At 37.4% G+C, this 22,344-nt stretch overlaps 1 protein-coding gene across 1 annotated transcript in view; it reads left to right on the top strand.

The window, feature by feature from the left end:
- Positions 1-375: 375 nt before the first annotated feature.
- The window catches only part of LRRC69 (leucine rich repeat containing 69), an 87,173-nt gene continuing 65,204 nt past the window's right edge, over positions 376-22,344 (top strand). The window contains exons 1-2 of the mRNA XM_069465604.1: positions 376-558; positions 18,762-18,888. Coding sequence (XP_069321705.1) covers positions 376-558; positions 18,762-18,888 — 310 coding nt within the window. The remainder of the gene's footprint in view (positions 559-18,761; positions 18,889-22,344) is intronic.

The raw sequence follows: 22,344 nt of genomic DNA, 5'->3' as shown, positions 1-22,344 counted from the left end.
GTGTTTCAGTCCACTCTAGATTATTTTTTCTGATCCTCAGTATTTTCCATCTTAGATTATTGGGGGCTCCTAGAAGTTGGCTTCTGTGTCCTTTTGATGTGATTTCATTAGTCTTTGATAAATTCCATGTCTCTGGCATAAGATATCCTAGGCTTATCTTGTACATTTCCTGTCCCAAACCTGGACCAGCTGTTTCCTCTCCCTACCTTTTACATAGAAAACCATTTAGTGTCTCCCACCTTCAATATGGTGATCTCAGAATGTTTTTGTTTCTATGACGCACCAATTCTGCAATTAGAGGTTCTAAAGCTGCATAATAAAGAACTCTAATCCCTAATGGTTACCTTCTTCATTTTCTACTTCTCTTCCAAGATCATGGCTGAGAGATTGTTAATAAAAGCATTGTATGGTGGTAAAAACACTAAGATTATTACTTTGAATGGGAAGAAGATGAAAAAGATGCCTTCAGCATTAGAAAGACTGCCCGGCCTGAAGACTCTAGACCTTCGGAATAATCTAATTCCCAAAGTGTGCCCAGAGATAAGCAGCTTGACCCAGGTGAGGAATAGCATATCTTTTTGGATTGAGGATGAAAAATAGGAAGAGAGAAAAGAGGTGAGAGACAGAATAATAAGACTTTGGTGGAGGAGACTTAGCTCTCTGGAGACAATGCAGTGTGTTGTTGGAGAGACATCAGAAGGCTTTCTGGCTTAGGGAGTTACATGTGCTAGGGAGAGAAGATGTTGCAATTTATTCATATGCTCTTTGGCCCACATCTGGAATCAGAGGATTAGGCCTCTGCAGCACTTGTCTTTCTGGAGGCTGTCATCTGGAAAGGGGTTGGAAGCCTGGATCTGCTCCTCTCCCTTGGGGGCTCACATCTGCAAGTAGGTTTGAGGATCCTGAGATGCTGTTCACCCTAGGGACCATCCTGAAGCTTCTGCATATGGAGGGAAGAGACATTTAGGATGTAGGGAAAGGGGCTTCCTTTTCAGTTTCCTAGAGCAGACTGAAACTTTGAAATGGAGTGTTGGCAGGGAATAGAAAAGACTATTTCTTCTAAAATAGTCCTTAAAAGAAGTTTAATATTTTAAATAAAGAATGCCCTTCTTAAAGAGCAACACTTGACATGAATGAATCCCAGATGCTTGTGTTAAACATTTCTGCCTAATGGTGTGAAACTCAAGATTCTGAAATCTTGAGGTTGAGAGAAGGCAAGGGATCTTACCTTTATAATTTTCTTTGTGTTCACTTCTGAACTGTCATCAACACTGATAGAACCTATACACAACTAAGGGATTGTAGCTCACTAATTTTGAGATCAGAGTTCCAAAAAAATAAATCTCTATTTTCTTACCTTCACCTTTCATCATTTCCTTTTAGGTTGAAAAAATTATTTGAACTTGTAATCAGTGGTTGTATCTTTATAAGAAATGAGGTAATATTCACAAATTTCCCCTTCAGCAGTAACTTCAAAGAGTGCACTTACAGTACAAGAACTTAGACTGTTCTAATGGGACAGAGGAGTTTCTGTGCCAACGAAATGTAGGACTTAACTGAGCCACAAACCCATTCTCTCCCTCTGCTTGAATTTTATTTCCATTACTGCACATTGTCTTAAGAAAATTGAATACTACAAAAAGTTTATGATAATAGGCAGCTATCTTCTATCCACTTTCCCTTTTACTTTCTCCATGGTTATCTTTTAATATTATTATACTTTTATTTCTTCTTTCATTGACAACAGTCTCTTTTTACTCCCCACTTTGTAGGAGGACAGTATCAGCCTCTGTAATCTGCCTTCAGCTCTCCTTCCCTCTTCTCTCTCTACATTTCTTACCTTTATAAGACTTATAGAATTTACATCCTATCAGTTATAACCATGATTAAATCTATAACTAGTGCAGCGACTTCCCAGCTAAATATAAGGCACTTAATTTCTCTGGGCCCCGATTTCTGCCTTCGTTTATTCAATCTACAAATAAGTGTTCGGCACCATCTGTGTCTCAGGCACTGGGAACTAGTGATGCAATAATGGGTGAAGCAGATGGAAATCGTCGCCCTCATAGAGTTTACATTCTAGTCAGAAGAGATGTAAGAAACAAATAAGCAAAAGAGGATGTGAGGTAGTGACTACTGCAAAGGAGAAAAATAAGGCGGGTAGAAGGGTCAGGGCATGTGGTTGTCAGCTGACATGTCAGAGGCTACATGTGTCCTCAGTGTGTCCTCCTGGGCTTTATAACTTGGCAATATGTATGTGAGAGTTCAATGATCATAATTATTCTCTGTCAGTTTTCGATAAAATTCCCAAATGTACTTTTTAAAAGTTTGAACTCTTTCTTGTGTTGCTATAGGTCATACTCTTTACATGATGATTAAAACTATCCATCCACCTGCTAGTTTGGCTTCACTTTGTTTTGCCTATACTGTGCTTGTCTTTTGGACTAGCCTTTCTTTTGTCGTCATAAGAAGTCCAGTTTGCCCCAATACACTGATTTTTGGGTCATATTTTCCACAGAATGAAAAGTATTAAAAAAGACTTGATTTTGTTTAAGTTCTTAAAAATACTTCAGAATTTCTGCTCTCACAAAATGCAATCAACTAGAATAACATCAGCCATTTATTGGGAGCCAGGCACAATGCTAGGAGTTCATTATTCATTTTCTATAATCTTGTAAGGAAGTTATTACCCTCATATGTTTAATAAAATTTATGGTTTGGGAAGAGGTTAAGTTACTTGTCAAACGTCACCCAACCAGTATATACATCTATAAAATGAGGTCTCTTTGGGGGTTGCTTTCAGCTTTATTGTTTAATTGTTCTATTTGTTTAGTGTGAAATATACCAGGGTGTACTGTTCAATTTATAACTCCCCAAAACAAAAACTGAGTTGCCTGTATGGATTTGAACATTGCATGGATTGCCCCCACCTCCCATTTTTGCACATTATTCTTTTAACAAATATTTACCATTCATTTCCTGAGGATACAGGTGTGCACAAAATATGGTCCCTGACTTCATGTTTGGAAATGGAATTAAATGTTAACTTATATGAAATTCCCTGGCAGGCACATAGAACTTTTCAATAAATTTTAGTTGCTATTATGATTAGCATTAACATTACAGTATAAGTAGCAATAATGATTAAATGGGAGGGAGGGAGTTCTTTAGAGAATACAGATCCTACCTCTTGTTTTTACTTTGCTAAATTTGATTAGTGAAGCTTTGAAAAATTCCAATCACTTCTAATGATAAGAAAAAAGTAGATTAATGTCCTATAATTTATAGTGAATGCATTTGGCCTGTGACTGTTGAAGTGGTGGGATGTCAGCGATCTTCAAAGGAGACTTTACGAGTTTTGAGGGCAAAGACCTTGTGTTGTCCTCATTACTTGGCACCTAGTAAGTCATATAATGTCAACTTGAGTGGAATAGAATCGAAACAATTTTCCAAGTCCAGCTTAACCAAACACAGTACCATCATGATTATGGAATCACATAGGAATAAAGGTCCCTCATAGGTAAATAATCTATAATTTTAAAATCCCCAAAGAAACAAACATCATCTCTAATTGTGTGCAGCTTTGTTGCCATGCATCGTAAAGTCTAATGGCAGTGTGGCAATGTTCCCCTTCTGCTGCTCACACGTGCAGCTGCCCAGGACAAAGATATGGTCTGCCAAAGCTTTTTATTTGACCATAAACAACTGACAGTAAATAAGGCCAACTCTGAGCAGAATTGGGTAGTTTGCAAATTTGTTGTTGTGTCCCTAATCTCTGCTTTTCATATGTTTATTGTCCTTAATAGCCCCTAACCCAATCAACTTCATTCGTTCATTCATATATTTAATAGCTAGTTATGTGTGCCTGTAGTAGACCATGTACTCTGCTAGGTGGTGGCAATATAAAAAGGAACAAAATCATTCATGTGTCCCTATTCTCAGGTTTAGTGGGGAAAGGTAATCAAACATACAAATAAATACAAAATTACAATTGTGAAAAGGGCTGTGAAGGAGAATTGTATTGTGCTATTAGAGTCTCTGCTTAGGAGTTGGAGAAGGTGATCCTGAGGAAGAATGAGGAACATCTGAAGGGTAAGAGTTATGTAGAGGAATAGGAGAGAGATGACCACATGCAAAGATTTCCCCTATCTCTTTCTCCTTGGGTATTCTGGGCTTGCTCTCTAGCCCTAGCAGAACAGAAAAGATCTGATATAATTTGTACTGTTGGTCAGCATCAGGCCTTTCCTTTCTCCCATCTCATCCAGTGGAAATCTCTTCTTCCTCCACCAAGTAGGTAATGCCTCCTATTTTCCAAGCCTGGCTATCAAAACAGGGATTCATTATCCTGGTTTATTGTATCCATTGTATCTGGTCCTGGTGTAGGGGTCCCTAGTGAACTCATCCTCGCCAAGCTCCTTTCATTCTCCTGTGCCTCTGCTTCCAAGCCCAGGCCTGCATTAAGCCTCCCGGACTCTACTAGAACTCCACCTTCTCCATCTAGCTGGCAGGCAGCCACCTAGAAGAGACTCAATTGACCATCTCCTCATTTTCCAGCTGGATGATATAGAACAACTCATAAAATTCCTCCATGGCTCACTGGAATCATCTGTAAAATGGGCCTCATCATTGTTTGTTCCTGAAGTTGTGGTCAACATTATCTACCTCATGCAGAATGCCTTATCCATACTGGTTACTTAGGAAATTTTACTCCTACTCTCATTCAGATTTCCAAATGCTTAGTTCTTTCAAACACTTAGGGTTTTACATTTTAATTGAAGGTCAGTTTTGTGTTGTAATTCCCTTTTCTGATAATTTGGAACTCTTGTCCTTCCTTATTTATTTTTTCTTTATGAAGCTTCTGGCAGGATATTAAAAGGTAATGCCTTGTTAATGCTTTACTATGAATGCCAGTAGAAATCCCTTCCTATATTTAGTGAGTGAGTTGTGCCAATTCCATGACACTGGGCTTAACTTTGGTCTTTAAGGGGCCAGAACTAAGAGGTAGTAGCGTTCTCCATGAAATATCTAGAGATTAGATACCATGCTGGCCCTTGTAAACCTCCCTCAGTTTCTAATGAAATTATGATTGTTTTGAGAAATCTGACTTTATGTGTTAGGAAGTTACTGCAAAATTAAATAATAGTTTTGAAATTGGCAATTATTCATATAAACAAATTCCTTCAGGAACTGCTGGTTTAAGAAGCAGCATTTTGGCAGTTGTATTGAACAGTGGTTTCAAAGATGCCACAGATTTCTAAAAAGGGGCATTTGTAAAAGTTAGCAGAGTGAACCATAATGCTCCCCACTCTCATGTACCTTGGCCATACACAAGTTAATTCAAAAATGTAAAATCCATGTTATTCTTCTCTCATTAATTTGATTTAGTTGTTTTTACAAAATAGTTTACAGAGCCTGACACTTTATTATCTACTTGGTTATAGTATTCACTCTCCTTAAAGAATTTAAAGATTAACATTTCACATAGTGTCTAACATCCCTTCAGAAGCTTCATAGTAGCTACTATGTGAAATATTATGTTATAGGCAAGAGATCTAATAGTTTGTTCCAAAATGGTATCACCAAGCCATGATTTACTTTAAGAAGTCAGACTTCCAGATAAAGATGGACATTTGAGCTTTTATATATACATGTTTTTAAAAAGTTTTTATTCAAGTTAGTCATGAATATCATTAAAAAATAAGTAATTGAAAGACATAAAAAGCATAGGGTTTCTAGTGGTGATTAATAGCTACAAGCATATAATAATTAAATGAAGAGAGGTTGCCTAGTCCTAGTTCTAGGCCTACGTATGATAGCCACTACATTGAATTGAATACAGGGGTTAGTGATAATGAGAAGATGTCTAGAATAAAGAAAGCACAGAGCCCATTAGAAGGAAATGAACCAAGCTGGGCAGACTGGAGCAGATTGAGCTCAAAAAATATTTGATTTTGAAAAAAAAATTATGTGGAGTCATAATGAATTTTCTAGTTTGAACCATTAGCTTACAGAAATGATCTAAGCAGGCAACATTCAACTAATATTTGTTGAGCAGCTATTACATTCTTGACACTATTTGAATGCCAGATGAAACACATAGAGACTCTGTCATTACAAAATTTCCAACTTAGTAGAGATAAAATATGTACATGAATCACTAACATACAAAGGGAAAAAGAGATCAGGTGGCCTCAGTAGCCTTCACCACTGAGGACCCCAACATGTACACATCAGTCAAAGTGATCTAATGCATTAACAAAATGAAATAAAAAATCACACCACCATCTCAATAGATGCAGAAAAAGCATTTAACAAAGTTCAACATTTACTCATGATTAAAACTCCCAATAAAATAGGTATAGAAGGAACTTAACACAATAAAGGCCATGCATGAAGCCCCCATAGCTAACATAATAATCAGTGGAGAAAAACTGAAAGCTTTTCCTCTAAGAACCAGTATAAGGCAAAGATACCTACTCTTGTCACTTCTTTTCCAGTACTCAGTCCTAGTTAGAACAATTAAGAAAAAGACAAGCAAATTGGAAAAGAAGTAATGTTATCTCTATTTTCAGATGACATAGTCATATACATAGAAAATATTAAGGACTCAACAAAAAACCTGTTGGAACTAATAAATGAACTCAGTAAAGTTGCAGGCTACAAAATCAACAGACAAAAATCAATCGTGATTCTATACATAAATCATAAACGACCTGAAAAGGAAATCAAGAAAACAATCCCACTTAAATAGCAACAAAAAGAATAAAATGCTTAGGAATAAACTTAACCAAAGAGGTGAAAGACTTGTGCACTGAAAATTATAAAACATTAATGAAGGAAATTTTAAAAGACACATGTAAATGGACAGACATCCTGTGTCCAAGGATTAGAAGAATTAATATTGTTAAAAATGTACATATTACTGGAAGTGATCTACAGATTCAGGGCAATCCCTACCAAAATCCCAATGGCATTCTTCACAGAAATAGAAAAACAATTCTAAAATACATGTAGAACCACAAAAGACCCTGAACACCCTAAGTAATATTGAGCAAAACTCAAAGCTAGAGGCATGATACTTCCTGATTTCAAAATATATTACAAACCCACAGTAATCAAAACAGCATGATTTCAGTATAAAAACAGACATATTGACCGATGGAACAGAATAGAGAGCATAGAAATAAATCTACACATCTATGGTCAACTGATCTTTGACAAAGGGGCCAAGAACACATAATGGGGAAAGAATAATGTCTTCAATAAATGTTGTTGGGAAAACTGGATATCCGCAGAGAAACAAATTAAATTGGACCCCCTTATCTCACATAGTATGCAAAAATCAAATCAAAATGGTTTGAAGATTTAAATGTAAGACCTGAAACTTTAAAACTACTAGGAGGAAAAATAGGGAAAAATCTTCTTGACATTGGTCTGGGAAATGATTTTTTGGACATGACACCAAAACCCAAGGGAACAAAAGTAAAAATGGACAAATAGGATTACATCAAACTAAAAACTACTGCACAGAAAAGGAAACAATCAACAGAGCAAAAAGGTATACTACATATAGAATGGGAGGAAATATTTGGAAACCATATATTAATATATAAGTGGTAAATATCCAAATATATAAGGAACTCATATAACTCAATAGCAAAAACCCAAATAACCTAATGAAAAAATGAGTAAAGATCCTTCTTTATTAAAAGGAAGACATGCAAATGGACAACAGGTATATGAAAAGGCACTCAACTTCACTAATCTCATCAGGGAAATGCAAATCTAAACCAAAATGAGGTATTACTTTACAATTGTTAGAATGGCTGTTATCAGAAAGACAAAAAATAAGTGCAGGGCTGAGCATGGTGGCTCATGCCTGTAATCCCAGCACTTTGGGAGGATGAGGCAAGAGGATCATTTGGGACCAGAAGTTCAAGGCCAGCCTGGGCAACATAGTGAGACCCCTTCTCTCCAGAAAAAGTAAGAAAAATTAGCTGGGCATGGTGGCATGCTCCCATAGTCTCAGCTACTCAGGAGACTGAGATGGGAGAATTGCTTGAGCCCAGAAATTGGAGGCTGCAATGAGCTGTGGTCATGCCACTGCGCTCCAGCCTGGGTGACAGAGCAAGACCCTGTCTCCACACACACAAAAAAAGAAGAAAAAAAAAAAAAAAAAAACCCAAAGAATCTGAGGCTCAACATGGCAGTTCACACCTGTAATTGCAGCACTTTGTTTGGGAGGCTGAGGCAGGAGGATGACTTGAGGCCAGGAGTTTGAGACCAGCCTAGGAAGCAAAGCCAGACCCCATTTTTACAGAAGAAAAACAAAACAAAACAACAGCAACAACAACAAAAACAGAAAACAAGCGTTGGCAAGGATGTGGAGAAAAAGGAAACCTGTACGTTTTTGGTGGGCATAGCCATTATGAGAAACATTATGGAGATTCCTCAAAAAATTAAAAATAGTACGATCTAGCAATCCCAGTTCTTGGTAAATCCAAAGGAAATGAAATCAGTATGTCAAAGAATTACTCCTATGTTTACTCCCATGTTCATTGCAGCATTATTCACAATAGCTAAGATACAGAAACAACCAAAATGTTCACCAATGGTTGCATGTATTAATAAAATGTGGTATGTGTGCATTTATAGACATATACCATATATATGTATATATAATTATGTGATGTATAACAATTGTTTCAGCTAACAATGAACTACATATTAGATGGTGGTCCCATAAGGCTATAATAACTCTATTTTTACTGTACCTTTTCTATATTTAGATGTTTAAATACACAGATATTTACCATTGTGTTACAGCTGCTTACAGTATTCAGTACAGTAATATGCTGTGTAGGTTTGTAGCCTAGGAGTGATAGGCCATACCATATATCCAGGCACGTGGTAGGCTATGCCATTTAGGTTTGTGTAAGGCCACTCTAGGATGTACGTACAATGACAAAATTGCCTATCAATTCATTTTTCGGAATCCCCATCATTAAGCAATGCTTGTCTGTATATACAATGGAATATCATTCAGCCCAGAAAAGAAGAAAATTCTGTCATTTGCAACAACATAGATGAACCTGGAACACATTATGCTAAGTGAAATAAGCCAGATGTAGAAAGACAAATACTTTGTGATTGAACTTCTATGTGTAATCTAAAAATGTCAAACTCATAGAAACAGAGAGTAGAGTGGTAGTTACAAGGGTCTGAAGGGAGAGAGATAAGGAGAGATGTGGTCAAAGGGTACAAAGTTTTAGTTATGGAAGATAGATAAATTTGGACGATCTAATGTGCGATAATGTCACTATAGTTAATATTATATTGTATACTTGAAATTTGCTAAGTGTTCTCGCCACACACATGCACACAGATACAGAAGTTACAAGAAATAGTTTGAAGTAATGGGTGGTGAAAGTTATTAAATAATAGGATGGGATTTTCTTTTGTGGACTATCTATTTCAATGAGAGGTTGAAAACTCACATGCCGCCTGCAGGTAACATATATGAGAAAAGGGGACCAGGAAGAAACTGTGGTGAACTGGTACCTCATGTATAGCCAATAATGGTGGTTCAGCCAGTAACCATCTCTAGTGGATCACTGTCACATCAGAATTGTGTATTTAAAAGTTCTGTTGAAATCAATATTATTTTTTTAAACTGTATTTTTTAGTCATATCCAGATTTCAAGCTATGAGTTTAGGCTTAATTCAGCAAATGGAATTCATTGCTCTGTAAGTTCTGATGTGTGCAGGAATGGTTCTTAAATTTCAGCCTAAAAATTGTTTCTTAAATTTTTACCCAAACATCTGGGAAGATATATCAGTCTCTTAGTTTCCATCAAATATTCCCCTTTCGGAAATTGTAAAACAAAGTGATTTTCTAAATGCAGTCAAATATTATAGGAGGGGAAAATAGGATTGCTGTTAGTAACTGTGCCCCACAGCTATGGTTAGAGAGTTCCAAGGGTGAACCAAAGCTGACCGTGGAGTAGTGCCTTGGCACTGCCAGCGAGGCTGCTCCAGGTTCCTGTGCCCATGGTTGACCCTGAACACGGACAGCCTTCTGATCCTGTTGCATGTTTACGGGTATTGCTCCTGCAGCTAAACCTGACATGTGTGGTTCTTCACCATGAACTGAGTAAAGAATATATGTTTGTAATTTAATCATGGTTTGTAAGCTATTAAATTTAATGTCCCATACCTCATAAAAAATGTGTTTGAGAATTTAGTAATCTTTTTAAAAAATGAGTTAGAAATCATTAAGAAAACAAACAGGCTTAAAATTTGAAAACTGATAGAAGTGTTAACATATATATTACGTACCTACTGTGTTTCTAGTGCCATATATGTCTAACATTTTGCTCTACAGTCTTCTCCTGGGCCTACAAGATTATAGTTAGCATTTAATGTTTTAATATCTGCTATTTGACAGACACTTTATTAAAATGTCTCTAATCCTGAAGGCACCCCTAAGCAGTAAATGCTAGTATGCCCACTGGAAAAAAGAAAGGGAGGCTTAGGAATTTGAGTGACTTTCCTGAGATCACATATCTAGTATATTGTACAGATATAATATAAAAAGCCTGTGCTTTGCCTGCTGCACAAAACTGACCAAAGAGTGTGCACACCAACAGGACAAGAATATTTAAAATGAGAATTCCATGTGTTGAATATAATTCCATTGTGTGTGAACATGTATGTATATATGCATACATATAATTCTATCACATGCATATGTATGATCATTCTGAGCAACAGTAAATTCTTTTTAAAAATAGACAACATATGACTGAAGACAGTGTAGGGTAGAAGTTAGGAGTATGAGCCATAGAGTAAAGCTATGTCATTTCACCATAAATATAGCCTGGACCTAAAATCTCTTTTCTGTAAAATCAGGGTTATTGTGAGGTCCACATTAGGCAATGTTCAAGATTGCTTAGCATAGTGTTTGGAACATATTAAATTCTTTTTAAATGTTAGCCATTAGTATTATTATTAATAAATTATTCAGTACTTTTTCTTCTTAAATTTCTTATCTTCCTTTCTCCTACTTAGAAAATGATTCCTATACATTGAACCTACATTCTAGATTATCCAAAGGCATCAATGGACATTGAGATGCTTATCTCATATCCAAAATGTAAGAGGAAACACACATCTATTTTAAGGCAGGCCACAGATAGGTTATAACTTTGAGGTATGAATGGGTTGATACAATCAAAGAAATCAAATCAAATTTACAAAGAGTTAGGATAGACAGACACTATTTGGGGCAAGTTTACAAAGATACAGAAAAGGCTACATACATATAGGGGTTGGAAACATTTAGGATGTTTTGGGTAGGGAAATTCCTTATGGACTGATAATTTGTGCAGCTATTTAGATATAATGTAGTGGGATTGGATTAAGATAATTTAAGTGACAATACATCCCATTCTTTTCATTCTTTAGCTGTGTAATACTATGGGCAGGCAGTGGTGAGTACTAGTGCCAGAGTGATTGCAATGGAGTAGAGCTGAAAAAGGTGTATCTAAAAAGAATGGAGAGAGAGAAAGAAGTTCTAGTTAGCTCCAATGTTTGGTCATCATAGGATTATGAGAATGGCAGATTTTTTAACCAAAGTGAGGATGGGAAAAACAGATCTATTGTGTCCATGGGCATTGTCCAGTTTTATTTTTTATTTATTTTATTTTTTTTTTTGAGACAGAGTCTCACTCTGTTGCCCGGGCTAGAGTGAGTGCCATGGCGTCAGTCTAGCTCACAGCAACCTCAAACTCCTGGGCTTAAGCGATCCTACTGCCTCAGCCTCCCGAGTAGCTGGGACTACAGGCATGTGCCACCATGCCCGGCTAATTTTTTGTATATATATATTTTAGTTGTCCATATAATTTCTTTCTATTTTTAGTAGAGATGGGGTCTCACTCTTGCTCAGGCTGGTCTTGAACTCCTGACCTCGAGCAATCCACCCGCCTCGGCCTCCCAGAGTGCTAGGATTACAGGCGTGAGCCACCGCGCCCGGCCTGTCCAGTTTTAGACTTTGAATTTAGAGTGATCACTGGAGATATCTTAGGAGCCAAAACCAACAGGATACGATATTTTTTTTTACAGGGATAAATGTAAATTCCTACATTTAGGTTAAGAAAAGAATTCAATTGCACAAGTCCAGGATGTGGGATATCTGCTTGACAGTGAACTTAGGGGTTTTTTTTGGCCACAGACAAAATTAATTATGCATCAATAATGTGCCCTGTTGCCGAAAGAGTGCATGCCATGTTAGGCTGGATTAATAGGAGTGTAGTCATCTGCTTGAGGGAGACCCAGTGGTCCCACAAGCATCTGTGCTATGAGATCTCATTTCCTGTCTCACCCCAGGCTCCATGTGTGCGGAGTGGAGGACTCCCAAAAATTAGAGAGTGGCCAGGATGGCCAGGGGTCTGGAAATTACGTCCTGAGGGAAATGGTTAAGGGGAAAATGGAGCAAATTCAGAGGAAAAATGATAGCAATCTCCAAAAATTTGAAAGATTGTTATGTGGGAGAGAAGACAGGGAATACAACTATTTTTTATGATTGCTGTTAGAAGAATTGTGTAGAAGTTTCAGAGAGACAAAACATAAAAAAAAAAAATAGATAGATATAGATAGATAGATAGAACTTCTACCAAGATAAAAGTGCTACCCCATTACTGGGTGTGATCATGAGGAAGGTCTATAATTGCTCACTTGCATTCTGTATGTTAGACTATAGGTGACTTATAAAATTTCCTTCTAACTGTAAGATGCTGTAATTCCCTGGGTCATGGATCCATAAGAAATCTGTTAGTGGGAACGGTGTCTTTCAATCTATGGCAACATGCCAGTTTCCAACAGACAGAGTGTTACTCTCTGAAAATGCCAGTAGAACTTCATTCTACAGATAATTATTGAAAAGATGCACATTTTAAAACTTACCATGTAGTTATTTGTTATATGACTAAAGCCCTCCTTCAGGAAGTACCTGCAACTATAGAGACTGTTGCTAATGAAACACTGCATATGCCTTTCTGGACGCCTGCCATTTCTGCAACTCTTTGTCAGGAAAACACCATTTGGAACAACAAGGCATCCCAAATATTTTACATCAAGTGCCATCTCCTCAGAGAGAGCTTCTCTAATGACCCAATATAACTTTTCATCCCATTATCCTGTTTTCTTTCTTTCATAATTATCACTAACCACTAACAAATTACTTATTTATTTACTTATTTATTGTCTGTCTCACTTCCCAACAGGTAAGCATTATAGAGAGGGATCTTGTGTGTCTTGTTCACTGTCATTTCTGTGGTACTGAGAATAGTACCAGGCACGTAAATAAAAATATAGACATATAAATATAATATAATATACAAAAAATATAATTGACATATAAAAATAATTGAATTAATGAAACATCTAGGTTGGATCTTAAAGTACTTCTCAAAGGTATCTCAGTCCTTGCTACAATGTCTCTGGACCTTTCTGTATAATTTAAGTAATCTATGCTGAAGCCCTGACATATTTGCCATGGCAACAGAGTATTATTGCTACTACCTGGTCTTTAAGAGACCTTTTTGAATTTAAAGGCTAGCAATGAATCTTCCTTTAGTTATTCTATTCTATGAAGAATAATTTTAGCTCCTTTCACTTCATTTTAGTTTTGGCTTTGAAATTCTTTACAATTTGAAGTATTTAGGTGAACCCTCTTAATCTTCCACAGGCCACATTCTTGGGTGTGGAGCTCAGAACTTCACATGGTATCCTTTTCTAGCCAAAGGACCATGTGGTTACTGCATCATCCAGATAAAGTGTCTTTTCCTGGGTCATCTATTCATTTTACGACATCTTCTTGGGAGCTAAGTTGGATCAGATGACTAAATGTGGCTGTCAGCCACTCTACTGCATTCCCCTAGATGGCTTTTCAGAGTGACCTTTGTCTCTTTCCTCACACCTCTTAATCTCGTCCACCCAGCAGATGACTGTTTCATATTTCACTAAGAAAACAGACACTCTCAGGACCTCCCTCATCCTTCCATCACCAAATCAATCGACTGACCTTACCTTCACTCACCTTCTCTACCTTTCTTCCCAATACCCTTGATGAAGCTCCTGCTCTTAGCTAAGGCCAGTCTCCACTTGCTCTTTGGATCCTCTCTCCTCTCATCTAAAGGATTTTGATTTTGCAGTATCCCTGTATTTATACCACTAGTTTCTGATTCTCTCTGGGATGATTTTCATCAGCATATAAATAAACTATACTATCTTTTATCTTAGGGGGAAAAAACTCCAGCTTCTTCCTCATTTTCTAGTTTCTCTTCATAGCAGAAGCTCTTACAAGAATCGTCTATTAGTCATTGTCTTTGCTTTCTCACATTTTCTCCACAGCCCACTTCAATCAGACTTTCCTCCCCAACACTTCACCCCTATTTTCAAGGTCACTAATGACTTTCCTGTTGCTAAATCCAGTGGTTATTTCTATGCTTTAATTTTACTTAACCTTCCCCTGGGATTTGACCCACATCTTCCTTCTTAAAATACTTTTCCTTTTCTTTCCTCTTGGATTCTGTTACACTGTATTTCTTGGAAATCCTGAAACAGATTCTTGTGCTCTTGGTGCTCTCAGGAGAAATCTGTAAGGGAGTAAGGGAATCTTGGACAGGGCAGGGAAAGACCCAAGGCAAAGACTTGGTTTCAGGAGAAATTGAGCCTCAGCTGTGTCCCCTCAGAGCTCTGGAGTCTGCCTTGCACCACAGGGGCAGGGGGACTGGGCTGTTATATCCTTCCATCTGTCCTGGGCTAGAGACTGTATGGGAGGATGAAGTAGAGGCATAACCTCCCGTGCACGTCCAGGTAAGCTCCTCTTTGCAGGCAAGGGAAATTCTGAGAAGGATGCAGGAGAAAGTCCTCAACAAGAAAAACTTACAATAGCTGATGATTGAGCAGTGACTCAATAAAAGGCATTGGTTAGCCAGAGGCTTTAGGTGTCCTGTCCTTCCCTTCTCCTTTCCTGGCCACTCCTTCTCAGTCTCTTCCTCTTCTAGGCTCAGTCCTCTCCCCACACTCTCATCCTCAGCAATCTCTTACAATCCCACATGATGCCTTTTACTTATTGAAGGCTCATGAATTTATCCTGTGGTCTCGACTACTTCAGAGAACCCTAGAATTGCGTTTATGACAGCACTGGCATTTCCATTTAAAGATCTAAAAGGCATCTTGATTTTAACATGGATAAAACAAAACTCTTAATTCCTTATCCCTCCTCCAAATCTGCCCTTGTTTCAGTTTTCCCCACCTCAGGTACTCAAGTTCCAAAGCTAAGTGTTATCCATGATTCTTCTATTTCTCTTACATCTCACAACCTTCTGGCTCTTTATCCAAAGCATATCCCCAACCCATCCACCTCTCTGTCCACCTCCACGACCACCTTGCTAGCCCACGCCATAGCCTCTCACCTGGACCACTGCAGTGATGCCTCAGTGCTCTCCGTGCTGCACCTCTTGCTCTCCCTGCAGACTAATTTATACAGCTGCCAGGGTGATCCTGCTAAAACTCATGTCAAATAATGTTACACTTCTGCCTAAAACCCTGCAGTCATTTCTAACTGCACTTAAAGTAAAATCCCACCCCCTACCCTGGTTTACAAAGCCATGCATAATCTGGCCCAAGTATACACGTCCAAGCTCACTTTTGCTGGGTGTCCCTCTACCCACTAGCTTAGCCACGTCAGTCACCTCTCAAGACACACCAAGAATGTTCTTACTCTGGGCTCTTTATTTTGGCTGTTTCTTCTTCCTTGTTGTCACTTGGATCTCCGTTTAAATATCAGCTTCTAAAATAAGCACCCCTGATCAACCAGTTACTACACTCCTTACTCTTTCAATTATCTGTAGAGCCCTAATTACTGTCTGTTATTTTTATTATTAATCTGCTTAGTCATTCATTCATTTCTTACTGTTACCATATAAGTGCCTTGAAGGCAAAGATGTTACACGTCTTATCCATACAATGAATGTTTTTTAGTGAGTGAATGGTGACCCACCTGCTTCCTTAAAGATGGATATATGCTTGGTTAGAGTATGGACAGATTAGACTGCATTTTTTCCATTATTTGTTTATAGATGTATTTTTAAGCATCAAAAAACCCAGAAAAAGCCAAAACCAAATGAAAACCAAAGCTCACCCCACTTTATAGTCAAGCTTGATTATATCCTGTGATTTCCTTTTGATATACTATGAAATTAAGTTACTGTATTATCTTCATGTATGTGGGCCATATCCTTAGATTTTATAAAGCACAATGACAAAAACATGTCTAACTCATAGATGAGAACTTACAGTAATATGCAAAATGAACACTATACATTCTGTGCCCTCAGAAATAGATGGAAAAGCATTGATGATATGGGGATCATAAGCTGTTTCTTGTTTAATTTTACCTATTTTTTAAAAATATATGTTGCCATCTCTTTTTTGGGAGACAATTGACTGTGAGTTTCGCACACTTCTGCACATCTCGTAAGCAGAGGCACTGGCCACCTTTGTTCTGGACTAGCTTTCCAAGGATGTTTATATAACAGCCTTGGAAGTTAGAGGTAGTGTGTCCCTGTGGAGCAAAGGGCAGGCATTTTTACTGCCCATTATAAAAGATTCAGGGTCCCCAAGCTCACAATTCCTCTTCTGTAACAAAATCCACTTCACATCTCAGTATCTCTTTGCTTTCTTTGTAAGCCTGTGAAAAAATAGTGATATTCTGGACATTGCTATTACTCTAATAAACTGTCTTTTGTTTCTTTCCCATGGATCTCGTAGTTTCTACAAGTATTCATGAAACCGTGGCATGTTCACTTGTCAGCTTGGAAGTTGGGTAAAATCTGGGACATTTCACAATGCCTGACACTCTTGCATATCTCACCAGTTCTCACAGAGATTGTTCTGGGCTCTCAGCAGTGGTTGACTGCTGTGTATTGTTCACTAAATTTAGACCAAAAACTGAAATCTCCCACCTTTTGTGAAATGAGACTTCAAATAGTCACTGTGGTAGGCAAATAATGAATGGACCCCCAAAGATGCCCTCATCCTGTGAATATGTTAGGTTATGTGGCAAAGGGGAATTAAGGTTGATAGTCAGCTGACCTGGAAATGGGGAGATGACCCTAGAATATCCAGGTGACCCCAGTGTAACTATGAGGGTCTTTAAATGTTTAGAGTCAGCATCAGTGTGATATGATTTGAGAAAGACTCAACTGGCCATTGCTGGCTTTAAAGATGAAGGCGGTACTACAAGCCAAGGAATGCAGGCAGGCTCTGAAAGCTGGAAAAGGCGATAAAGCAGATCATTCCCTTGGAGTTTCCAGAAAGGAGCACAACGCTACCAACACCTTGATTTTAGCTTAGGTCAGCGAGACCCATTTCTGATTTCTGATCTCCAGAACTATAAGATAAGTTTGTGCTGTTTTAAGCCACAAAGTTTGTGGTAATTTGTTACAGCAGTGATAGGACACTAAGACAGTCGCAGCCTCTGGATTAAGTCTTTTCATTCAAATAGCTACATGAATGTATTTTAACTTCATCTTTACCATAGAATAAAGCCTCCAAGATGGTAGATGTATTGTACTTTTTAAAAATAGGATAATGGTAATTCTCAGACAAAAGCGTATGTGGAAATAAAACCTCTACCATGAATTTCATAGATAAGAAATTTTATTATAAATATATCTATGTCTACTTTATATTAATTTAAATCATCATACACCTATAAAAAGTACTAGGTGACATTTAAATAGAAATTATAAATTGCCTAAATTTTCTCCTTATTTTTTTCTTATATAAATTCCTTAGTTTGTTTAAAACTCCCATGATTCCTTTTCCTCCCATGATTTTGTTTTACACTTACTATTAAAATTCTAAAGTATGCAGTTGGTAATTAAATTTGAATGACAAAATATGTTTGAGGGTGAAAGAAAAGACTCTTTCTGTATCCTGGAAATTACAGTTAGATTTCACATCAAAGAAAATTACCATGTTTTAGAGAACAATCCTGTATCACTGATTTATCAGATTTCAACAGCAAGGATGAACTTTCTAACTCCTTATGTTGTACAGTTCTTCCTACATCTGACCAATCTGTCATTTGTAGGGCAGGTATGTATACGGCAGATCTTTTCTTCCCTACTTATACCATTTCCATAGTTGCCTTTGTAAACTTTGTGACCACACAGAGTGACATCCAAGTTAATGGCCGCCCCCATATCCACATTATAGAGCAGTCTTATCGGCCTAAATGAGAGAGCTCTTTTGGGAGTAGTATGCCAGGAGGATCTCAGATCTTTGGCTCTGTTTCTGATTTCAGGAAATTAGTCCCCTTGCTGAGTTTTGAATGGTTTGATTCTATGGGTCACAATGTTAGGATACTCTTGTGTTGCTCAAGTGAGTTATGAATGGATCATCAGTTGTGTTTTTAAATACCTTTGGAATAGTTTGTAATATAATTTTAATGAAGTTAAGTGCTCTAATTAAAAATTAAATTGTACTTTAATTAACATAAAGTGAGCATGAAATTCAAACAAACTTTATTTATAAAGATAATTTTAGGTGTAAGTGAAATAAGTGCAATAATTTTTTATCTTGAAGTTTTCTTAGTTTATATAGATCTGAGCAAAGGAGCTTAAATTATTTCTTTTTTTTATTTGAAGGTGGATAACGTATGAATGCATTTAATCTGTATGTGTTTGCAGTTGACAGCACTAAATCTAGGAAACAACCTTTTAGAAGAAGTTCCAGAAGAGATGAAATATCTTACATCCCTGACGAAGCTCCATTTATTTGGAAACAGGATCCGTAGATTTGCACCTGGAGCATGTGGTAAGTTAGTCAAAGAAGAGCAACATTATAGTGTCAAATTTAATTCCCTGTATTTAATAATATGGGACTGACATGGTGGTGCATGCCTGTAGGTGGGAAGCTGAGGTGGGAGGATCGCTTGAGCCCAGGATCTTTTTTTTTTTTTTATTTTTTTTATTTTTTTTTTTTTTCAATTTAGTTTTACAGAATCAAAGAGTCTAACAGTATATTTTGTTAGATACAGTATGTCCTCATAATGTATACATTATTTCTTGTACAATGATATGAAATAATATGGGAAGTATTCATGATAAATTATTAAGTGAACAGTGCAAGTTAAAAACAATAGTTTCATATTTTTTCCCCACCCCCCCTTTCCCGAGTCAGCACCTTCAAGTGTTACCACTCCCCAAACGGTGTGCAATGCACTCATTGTGTAGGCATACCCCCATCCCCTCCCCCACCCCCCACCTCAGTCTGATGTCCAATTGGTGTCATTCCCAGATTTGTATTTAGGTGATGATCAGGGAAACCAATTTTCTGGTGAGTACATGTGATGCTTGTTTTTCCATTCTTGGGATACTTCACTTAATATAATGGGTTCCAACTCTCTCCAGGAGAACCATAGAGATGTCGTATCTTCATCATTCCTTATAGCTGAGTAGTATTCCATGGTATACATATACCACAGTTTACTAATCCAATCATGTATTGATGGGCATTTGGGTTGTTTCCACATCTTTGCTATTGTGAATTGTGCTGCTATAAACATTTGGGTACACGTGCCTTTGTTACAGAATGACCTTTTTTCCTTTGGGTATATGCCCAGTAATGGGATTGCTGGGTCAAATGGCAGGTCTACTTGAATCTGTTTAAGATACCTCCATAATGCTTTCCACAGGGGTTGCACTAGTTTGCAGTCCCACCAGCAGTGTATTAGTGTTCCTGTCTCTCCACACCCACGCCAACATGTGTTGTTTTGGGTTTTTTTGATAAAGGCCATTCTCACTGGGGTTAAGTGATATCTCATTGTGGTTTTGATTTGCATTTCCCTGATGATTAAGGATGTTGAGCACTTTTTCATATGTTTGTTAGCCATTTTTATATCTTCTTTTGAAAAATTTCTATTCATGTCCTTTGCCCACTTTTTGATAGGGTTGCTTGATTTTTTCTTGCTGATTTTCCTGAGTTCTAAATAGATTCTTGTTATCAGTCCTTTATCTGATGTGTAGTATGCAAAAATTTTTTCCCATTCTGTAGGTGATCTGTTTATTCTCTGGACTGTTTCTTTGGCTGTGCAGAAGCTTTTTAGTTTAATCATGTCCCATTCATTTATTTTTGTTGCTGCTGTGATTGCCTTGGGGGTCTTCTTCATAAATTCTCTGCCTAGGCCAATGTCTGTAAGAGTCTTTCCTACATTTTCTTCTAGAATTCTGATTGTATCACGCCTAAGGTTTAAGTCTGTTATCCACCGTGATTTGATTTTTGTGAGAGGTGAAAGCTGTGGGTCCTGCTTCAGTCTTCTGCAAGTGGCTAACCAATTCTCCCAGCACCATTTGTTGAATAGGGATTCTTGTCCCCGGAGTATATTCTTTCCCGCTTTGTCAAAAATTAGGTGACTATATGAGGATGGTTCTATATTTGGATTTTCTGTTGTGTTCCACTGGTCTGTGTCCCTGCACTTGTGCCAATACCAGGCTGTTTTAAGAACCACGGCCTTGTAGTATAGTTTGAGGTCTGGCAAATTAATACCTCCCATTTTGTTTTTATTGCTTAAAATTGCTTTTGCTATACGGGGTCTTCTTTGATTCCATACAAATTGTATAATTATTTTCTCTATGTCTGTAAAGAATGATGTTGGTAATTTAATAGGGATTGCATTGAATCTGTAGATCACTTTGGGTAGTATAGACATTTTAACAATGTTGATTCTTCCGATCCACGAGCATGGTATATTTTTCCATCTATTTGCAAGTTCTGCTATTTCTTTTCTCAGTGTTTCATAGTTTTCCTTATAGAGGTCCTTTACCTCTTTAGTTAGATATATACCTAGATATTTTATTTTCTTTGTTGCTATTTTGAAGGGTATTGAGTCTTTAATTTGGTTTTCCGATTGACTGTTATTGGCATATATAAATGCCTCTGATTTGTGTATATTAATTTTGTAGCCTGAGACTTTGCTGTATTCGTTAATCAATTCCAGGAGTCTCTTGGTTGAATCCTGGGGGTTTTCCAGATATAACATCATATCATCAGCAAAAAGTGAGAGTTTGATCTCTTCCTTCCCTATTTGGACTCCCTTGATTCTGCTCTCTTGCCTGATAGCTCTCGCAAGGACTTCCAATACTATGTTGAAAAGTAATGGAGACAATGGGCAGCCCTGTCTGGTTCCAGTTCTAAGTGGGAGTGCTTTCAGTTTTTCCCCATTCAGTATGATGTTGGCTGTGGGTTTGTCATATATGGCTTGTATCATTTTTAGGTAGGTTCCATCAATGCCTATTTTGTTAAGCGTTTTTATCATAAAAGGGTGTTGAATTTTGTCAAATGCTTTTTCTGCATCTAATGAGAGTATCATATGATTTTTGTTTTTGCTTCTATTTATGTGGTGAATTACATTTATAGATTTACGTATGTTGAACCACCCCTGCATCTCGGGGATGAAGCCCACTTGGTCGTGGTGGATTACTTTTTTGATAAGTACTTGGATTCGATTTGCTAGTATTTTATTGAAAATTTTTGCATCTATATTCATGAGGGAAATTGGTCTGTAGTTCTCTATTTTTGTTGAGTCCTTTCCAGGCTTTGGTATTAATGTTATATTGGCTTGGTAGAACGTGTCGGGGAGAACTCCATCCTTCTCAATATTGGAGAATAGTTTATGTAGGATGGGCACCAGTTCTTCTTTGTATGTATGGTAAAATTCAGGTGTGAACCCATCTGGACCAGGGTTTTTCTTTTTGGGAAGGTTTTTTATTGCTGTTTCGATTTCAGTTCTTGATATTGGTCTGTTCAGGTACTCTATTTCTTCCTGGTTGAGCCTGGGAAGACTATGTGTCTCTAAAAATTTGTCCATTTCCTCCACGTTCTCCAGTTTGTGTGCATAAAGCTTTTTGTAGAATTCATAGATGATATCTTGTATCTCTGTAGCATCGGTTGTGATTTCTCCTTTCATGTTCCTAATGGAGGTTATTAGAGATTTTACTTTTGTGCTCTTGGTTAGTCTAGCCAGAGGTGTGTCTATTTTGTTTATCTTTTCAAAGAACCAACTTTTTGTTTTATTAATTTCCCTTATAGTTTCTTTGTTGTCCTTTTCATTTAGTTCTGATTTGATCTTAGTAATTTCTCGCCTTCTGCTGGGTTTGGGATCGTTCTGTTCTTCTTTCTCCAGCTCTTTGAATCTATTCGTTAGGTTGTCTATTTGCATGTTTTCTGTCCTTTTGATATAGGCATTTATGGATATGAATTTTCCTCTCAGGA

Source organism: Eulemur rufifrons, chromosome 3, assembly GCF_041146395.1.
Source record: "Eulemur rufifrons isolate Redbay chromosome 3, OSU_ERuf_1, whole genome shotgun sequence".
In the NCBI taxonomy this organism is placed as follows: domain Eukaryota; kingdom Metazoa; phylum Chordata; class Mammalia; order Primates; family Lemuridae; genus Eulemur; species Eulemur rufifrons.
The sequence above is the reverse complement of the archived record's forward strand: the minus strand, read 5'-3'. Positions and strand labels throughout refer to the sequence as shown.